The 8,252-nt window shown below is 32.8% G+C and overlaps 1 protein-coding gene across 13 annotated transcripts; it reads right to left on the bottom strand.

Annotated features, from left to right (window-relative positions):
• Nucleotides 1–3,686: 3,686 nt before the first annotated feature.
• LOC137826737 (uncharacterized) lies at nt 3,687–7,402 on the bottom strand. 13 transcript variants are annotated; one of them, XM_068632859.2, is made up of 5 exons: nt 7,190–7,379; nt 6,737–6,980; nt 6,425–6,578; nt 6,209–6,339; nt 3,687–5,525 (listed from the first exon to the last, which is right to left on the bottom strand). In XM_068632859.2, exons 4-5 carry the CDS (start codon nt 6,273–6,275, stop codon nt 3,820–3,822), a joined length of 1,773 nt encoding a protein of 590 aa, XP_068488960.1. In that variant the 5' UTR covers nt 6,276–6,339; nt 6,425–6,578; nt 6,737–6,980; nt 7,190–7,379; the 3' UTR covers nt 3,687–3,819. The 13 variants fall into 13 exon arrangements, with proteins under 13 accessions (XP_068488960.1, XP_068488964.1, XP_068488967.1 ...); XM_068632863.2 differs by lacking the exon at nt 6,209–6,339; XM_068632866.2 differs by lacking the exon at nt 6,209–6,339 and having other exon boundaries at nt 6,425–6,523.
• Between the last annotated feature and the right edge of the window lie 850 nt (nt 7,403–8,252).

Raw genomic sequence — 8,252 nt, 5'->3', positions numbered from 1 at the left:
CTCCCGTGTACAACACGATCATCACAGATAAAGAAACAAACACAAAAAAAATAACAGGGTAAGCTAGCTATAACAAAATTTTCTATATAATTTAAATTTCAAATTGATACACAAAATTCATAAATTCTCATACAATTTCTCAAACATTTCACATAACCATCAAGTGTCTATCACGTTCATCATCCACATTACTCCTGTCAGATTTCTACTCACTCACATACTCAGACACTTGACTCTACTTCTGGAAGACTCGTGTATTGAAATTAGCATCCAGAGACCTGCACCTGTCATACTACTGCTGTGAAACCCACACAGCCATGCGCATAATTATCTCATTATCTCATCATCTCATCATCTTCATATGACAGGGTAAATCCATTTGATCTGCTCTCAGTTCTTTCAAACCTCAGACTCAGCCAAATGAACCTCCTTCGACTCTCATCAACTGAATAACTTCATCTATGTGATTCCACTATATCAGTAGAGTCAAGATCGTCTCATTCATAGGACACTCACAAATCAATACACCCTAATAACAATCTCAACACGGTATTTTCTTTCCTGAAAATACTATGTCTTGATCACACTTTAGCCTCATTACATACATCATTTAACATATAAATGCACCACTCAATCACATCATATTTAAACTTTTTAAACAATCCAAATATATCTCAAACTTTACTTAAATACATAATTAATTCCAAATATATGCTCTTTAAATCAATCATCATTTAAAATCAAACCACCACTTCTCATCAAACATCTCATTAAGTAATTCAACAAAATATTCTAAAACAAGTTCAACTCATTTATATTATTATTCAAACACTTTCAATTCTCAATCACAAACACCTTCAACAACTTATTCACCTTAAAATCAATATAAAATATTCAAAGTCAACTATTTTAGTCAATATATTATTTTACTCTTCAAAAGAGACAATCCTGGTCACCCCACATCCAGAATCTTCTAACCTAGGGTTTTAATTAAAAGAATAAGACTAGCTTCCCTTACCTGGACTTGAGCAGATGCTCACTAAGAGCTCCAACCCACCAAAAGCTTAAGGATAATCTAACCTGCACCACAAAGTCCTGATCACAAATCTAACTATATCACTAGGACCCTGATCTAACAGAGACTAATTCTGAAGTTAAAAACCTCACATGCAAACTTAAACTAAAAGACACCCTAACCAGATCAAAACTAACTCAGAAAATGAGCCAAAAATGAACTTACTCTATCTAAGATTCTGATCAGGCAATCTCGTAGAGTTCACTGCCAGGAGTCCAATGGCAGACTCCGATCGTCAAACTGATGAGCGAAGAAATCAGAATCTTAGATAGAAGGGAGAGGAAAGGAAAAGGGAACAAAAATGAACTTACTCTATCAAAGAGATTCTGATCGGGCAGTCTTGTAGATCTCGCTGCCAGAAGTCTAATGGTGGACTCCGATCGTCAGAATCTTAGAGTGAAGGGAGAGAAAAGGAAAATGAAACTTCTAGAGAGATAATGGTTCTTTTAAAATGAAACCTGAATAATTTTCTATTTATATAGCTTTTTCACTTTAATAATAAAATATTCATGTGTCATTTTAATGGTACCATTTATACTCTAAAACTATTTTCTCAGTCCTTACAGATTCTTAGAGAAAATTAAGTTTTTAAAAGTTACTAAAGCATTAAAGAGTGAATAAATTTATAGTACTTTTAGATTAAATAAATAAACTACATTGAAATGAACTAAAGATACAAAATGAAAATCACAATATGGTAAATTATTTAGCTTCATCTCTTTGTTTATTTTAGTGATTATTTTTTCTTAAATTTATTGAAAAAGATGGCATAAGTTTACAGTAACATGCTAAAGCATGTCATCGATTGAAAACTAAGATTTTTTTTATAAAAAATTATCTTTAACTCGCATTTGATAAGAAAAATATTGGAATCACCAATGAGTTGGCACAAATCACTATAAAGAAGTGATCAAGATATTGTTAAAGTTATGACATTAGTTAGAAAATCCAAAGAAAAGTTACATAATGAAATATGATATTTGACATACTTTATTGAATGAAGTATTATTATCTTGTATGGAGTAAGATTTTGACATTACAAATATGGGTCATACATTCATTACACAAGAATACACAATGATATCAAACATAAATGGTTGAACAATTATTTGATTATATACATAAAGAAAGATTTTTTTTATATTAACAATGAAAAAAATATAGAAAATTTTCAAAATATAAAAATGCATATGGTGAAATAAAAATGTAGATTTCTTTTATCTTTATATTATATTTTTTAAGAAGTCTTATTTATTTTTATAAAATATTGTAATATTTTATTTTAGTAAAATTATTATATATATATGTATATAGATAGATAGATATATGTGATGACTTCATACTCTCAAGTTACCAAATAATACATATAATTGCAATGCTGGTTTTTTTATTTTAATTTGTATATTTACCATTATTCCCTTTGAATATTCCTTCTTTGAAATATCTTTTATAGTTGTCCACCCTAATAACTTTTCACACAGGAGAGCTTTCTTTCACAACACTCAAAATAATTTCATCACTATTAAATAAATCATGGTCCCACAGGAAAAAAACAAAAAACTTAAGGATCCTTGATTTATATATTTTTTATCAATTTTTTTTGTTTAGTTTTTATTTTAAGGATTGCATGTAAGGAATAGCAAACACATTTTATTATTTTTATATTTTATGTATTTATGTTGGAAATAAAATAAGGTTAAAATGAAACTGTGTTATTATTTATAGTAACAATATAATATATTTTTAAAATAAGAACCAAGATAAATTTTTTCTTTCATGCAAAGGAATCTGAGCTGAACAACAAGTCAAAATTATAAAATACTAAGTGCTGGAAGGTGATTGCATAAAATAATATAAAACTGGAAGGTAAGAGTAAAGGACTGTTGTATATATTTTTAAATTTTGATTTTAACTTTTAACTATTGAAATCAATATTTTTAATTCTGTATTTTATTTTAATTTACTTTCTTACAAAGATCAAAGTTTAGATGTTTTTAAAATATAGAATTAAAACAAAAGTTTTAAAAAGACAGAAACTAAAATCAAATTCAAAACTTTTTCCAGAACTAAAAGCACCACTAATCCAAAATGGAAAAGGAAAAAGAAAAACCATTACAAATATTACGTTATCTCATCATAGTCACTTACTTTTCTTTCTTTTTTATATTCCTTGCTTATTCAGATCCCATAATCAATTCCTCTTATGCATTTTGTACTTTTTAAAGTTTTTTTTGTAGAACCCTTACTTCTCATTGACAAAATGCACAAGGAAAAAGAAAAATCCACTGCAGGGTTAAAGAATCTCACAGAAGTTTTAACTTTTTCACATGCTAGCATCGAAAGGGAATAATCAGAGTCTTCAAGAACCTAAATTTAGAACAAAACACATCCACGCAGCAGAGGAGACAAAAGCTTAACATTGATTACAATCATTATACAGATTCACAAAGCCGATAAATTACAAAAAAAATTTAAAAATCACTGCATGAAGACAGAAGAGAATCATCTTGAGTTTGAAATTTTCACACTGATTAAATAGTATAAATTACAGCAGAACAGGTAGATTTAACTTATTCTGATTCCAGTAAGAATTTCAGAAAAAAGGAGTGTGTACAGAAATTTAAATATTTATAATATAAACTAACACTGATTATAATACATAGATTAGCAAACTTGTTTCATTCAAGTTTGCAACTTAGCATTTTGCTTCTTGGTACAAAAAAGGAAATTAACAAATTTTTCCACTATTTCTTGCTAAACAAACTTCTTAATTTTCCTCTTTCCAACCGTTCGTGTAGCTTTTTAGCTCCTGGAATGTCCATCTCAGTAAGTTTCTTCAGATACCCAATTGCCCCATACGAGATCATTAGCTTCTTACATTTCTTACTTGAAGAAAGTGATCCAAGGCAAGTGACTGCATATTTTTTTGCAGTGTTCTGAGGACTTGGATCAAGCAACTGAACCAAGTTTGGCACACTTTTATCATCCTTCTTAACTTCTCTCGTATTCTGAGACACAACAATCAGGCTTGCGATTGCTTGAGCAGCAACCTCTCTAGCACTGTTTGACTTGGCCTCAAGCATTTTCACAAGGAGAGGGATGCAACCAGCTTCACCAACCATTTTCTTCATGTCTGTGGAGCTGCAAACTCGGCATATTGCGGCTACGGCGGCTTGCTGAGCACCTAAGGATCCGGACTTCAACACATGAACCAATCGGGGGACCAAACCAAGAGAGACCAAGGATTCCTCTGGGACCGATCCGACCAAATTTCTCAATGCTCCAACAGCGGATTCTTGAGGAAGTGGACCATCAAGATAAGCCAGAAGACTCCTGACTCCACCTTCTGATATGACACTCCTCCTTAGATTCTCATTGCTTGCAGTGAGATTCTGCAAACATTCTGCAGCATGCTCTTTGGAACCTAATAGAATTCCACAGTTAAGCAGATTGATCATGATCCTCACAATCCCTTCTTCAGACAAAGTTTGTCTCACCTCAGGCACAGCTGATATGTTCTTCAGAGTACAAGCAGCTGCAGCCTGTGACACAGAGTCACCAATTTGACAAAGTTCAACCAATGGAGGAACCCCACCATGCCCCACAATTTCACGAGCTGTTTCAGCTGACATAGACAACCTCTGAAGGGATATTGTGGCCTTCTCCTTCCCCACTGCACTGCCAGATTCAACAAGCCTTATAAGAGGTGGCAGAACTCCCTCGGAAACTAGCCAATTTTCGCAACTACCAGATTCCGCAAGCGAGCATATAACAGTAACTGTTTTCTCTCTTATTCTGGGAGAGGTAGCTGTAAGCAATTGAACCAAAGCAGCAATGTTGCTCCGACCAAGAGCAGCTAAAACACTCTTCTCATCTTCCTTCATGGCCTCAACAACGCTGTCTAGAGCTTGGTGCTTCGCTTCCAAGTGGCCAATCTGAAGGCGCGCCAGCAATTCCCTTATGTTGTGTGCTGCAACATCTGATTCTGCCACAGAACTAGACACAGCCAATGGTAAAGTAGCCTCACCCAGCACACCAGTTTTGATCAAAAGCCCACAATCCCGCAAATTCAAATCAAGCTTCCCAGTCAATGCATCTAGATCACTCTGCATCCGAAGCTTACCCTCATACTTCTCCTTCATACACAACTCAGCTAATTCAATCGCTTCCCCCAGTGTCTTCGACACAGCCTGCAACTGCTCCTTGCACAGAGCATTTTTTGAGAAGCACGGATGGCTTGACAAATCTGATAATCTTGAGGGGATCTGTTCCAATTTTGCAATGATCATCTTCCATCTACCAGCAAATCCCTTAACCTCTCTTGCCTTCTCAAGAACAACGGGAACAAGTTCCTGTGCATGCAACAACCACTCTTCTGTGGACCGTGCATCAACTGCATCACCATCTTCCACCATGGTTTTGGTTCGGTAGGCGCAGAACTGATGATTAGCTGCCACAAATGGAAAACAAGAAAACGAAGCCTTCAAAGAAATGCCCCAGATGCCAATTGGTAAAATAGAAAAACGATATCAGGCATAGAAAATAAAAGGCTGTGGTGGAGCAGTTGCAATCATATAATCCGTAAATTATAAATTAAGACTCCAATAGAAAACTCTGAGGCACAAAAAAACAACCACCCCAATACCCCCAACAACTTCGAGAATCTCATATGAGCACACACAAAGCTTGTTTACTGAAAGCATGACTCGACCAACAAAACTGAAGTACCAAAACATGCCCCACAAGTCTTTTCTCTCACTTTGCCAATTCAATGCCCTCGGAAAACCATAAGCACTTAATAAATTTGTTGTAAATTAAACATTATTGATATTCTACAACTAAACCATGGTAGATGAAATAGTATGGTTGATGAAAGTGAAGGAAAATACTTTTGATGGCAAACAAAAAAAAAGCCGTCGGCAGATATTTTAGACACAAATCCAAGAGTACCCTTCCAAAAGACACACCTAACACATGGCACAGATGTAATATTGTATCCTTTCTAGGGGTATATTGGTCAATAAGAAACAAAACCCCAACTTTACTTTTGAACCATGATAGAAAATATTTGTTTTAGAGTGTGTCAAAGATGAATCTAGAGAGAAAAGTGAGGTTAATCAGTTAGACACTGACCCTTATCAGTGGTTTGAGAAAAGTAGAAGTCTTTCCTAGCTGTGTGTTTTCCCTTCTTTCTCCTCATAAATGAGGCTACTGGTATGAGAAAGGGAGAGGCTTTCCTTTGAAGGGAAGACACAAGTCCCTGTCTACAGTTGTATACACGCTAGTTCGTACAATGAACCATCACCAGAAAAAAAGTATTTAAAAGTAATATATGAATATGAAATATACCTCAAATTAAGATGATTTGCTTAATATTCCAAGAGTTTATCCTCTTGAGAGAGACATTGGATGATGCACAAAAGCCTTGTTCTCCAATCCTCAATGTTTCTGTAAAACCCAAAACAATTACAGTCCCCGTGTTCCATGATCTGATTGGTGATATCTACGTACAGAAGGACAAAATCTAATTTTTCCAGAAGCAAAACCACAAAAAAGAACAACAAAACACTACTTTTCTTTCCAGAAGGAGGATCAAATCAAAGCAACAACCCAGAAACAAAATTAAAAATATAAAAAAAATTACAGAACCAACCCACCGACCTTTTAAGAATGGATAACTGAGAAAGCAAATTGCTGTGTCTTAATCTTCAAAATTCACAAAGCAGCCACACACTCTATATCTCTGACAAAGACACACACTAAAGTAGTGGCATAGAAATGGCAAGACTTTGCTTTGACAACTCTCAACAACATTGAGTCATTTAAAGGTAATGCTTAGAGCAATCAAGACAAACTTTGATCTTCAACAAAAACGCGTATGTATTCATGCTCAAATGACACAACACTACAAACCAGAAGAAGTTTCCTCAGAATCAGAAACATCCAGAAACGGTTTCTGCTTCATAATTGAGAAACGGACACAAAACACTCGAAATCTCATTTAATAATAATATAATATAAGTGAAGAAATCAGAAGAATCTTTCCACCAAGAGTCAATGGTTACAATAAAATCTGAAAAATTCAAAGTAAAATCAAGAGAAAAAAAAAAATACCAGCTCAGCCTGAGAAAGTAATCAAGCTTAACTACCAAGTGCAGTATAGAAGTATTCACTTCAATGTTCACACCCACAATTCAAAAATCAAACTTGATTGTTTCAACCGTTCTCTCTCCCTGCAAATGGAAGATAATGTGTCAGCCTCGCTGTCTCGAAGATGAAGATTCTCTCTGTAAAAGGCATTATTTTACACTGTCAACGGAGAAAGGGAGTTTGTGCTTCGAGCAACGTGGCATAAAGCTCGAACATGTTTTTCCATCCAACGGTCAAGATTGATTTTAGGACAGACATTGCGACCGTTGTGATTGGGTAAATTTTGAATATGTACGAAATTCTAAAAATATGTTAATATACTATCATTTTTAAGAATAATAGTATGTCTTTTATTTTTTTAAAAATACCATGTTTTTAAAAAAATATAAAGAATAATAATATGTTTTATTTATCATTTTAAAAATAATTTCAACTAAAAAATAAACTAAACATAATTTAATATTTTAGACCACAACAGCGCGTTTACTGAAGATTAGCGAAAATATAGGTGTTTTTATGTTTTATTTTAAAAAAAATTCAAAATAATTGGAATCATTATTAAATACTAAATAGAGTAATTGTGAGAAAAACTATAATGTATGAGATATTTTGAAAAATAAAAATTACATAAAATGGTTGAAAAAAAGTAACACACACATATTATATAAAAGAAATAATTATATTTAAAAGTAATTTAAAAATATATATTATATAAATTAAATATAAATGGTAATATTTTTTATGACAAACAAAATTACATTACACATTAACTTTAGTGTATGTATTATTTTTTAGAGCTATTTTAACTAGTTTTAACAAAAGTAAATAACTGTATTTTTTTATGAACAAAATTAATTTTGAAAGTTATATTTGAAAGTTTTAAGAATATATTCATTTATATTTTAAATATAATATTATTTATCTTCAAATAAAGTAAATTTTAATTTTTTCTTAAAATGTATATGAAACGGGTATTTTTGTGATCGAAGGTAAACCAAACTGATCCTTACTTTAAAAGAAGATGACT

This window comes from Phaseolus vulgaris, chromosome 8 (genome assembly GCF_051622355.1).
Source record: "Phaseolus vulgaris cultivar YP4 chromosome 8, ASM5162235v1, whole genome shotgun sequence".
NCBI lineage: Eukaryota > Viridiplantae > Streptophyta > Magnoliopsida > Fabales > Fabaceae > Phaseolus > Phaseolus vulgaris.
This window is presented reverse-complemented; position numbering and strand designations above follow the sequence as displayed.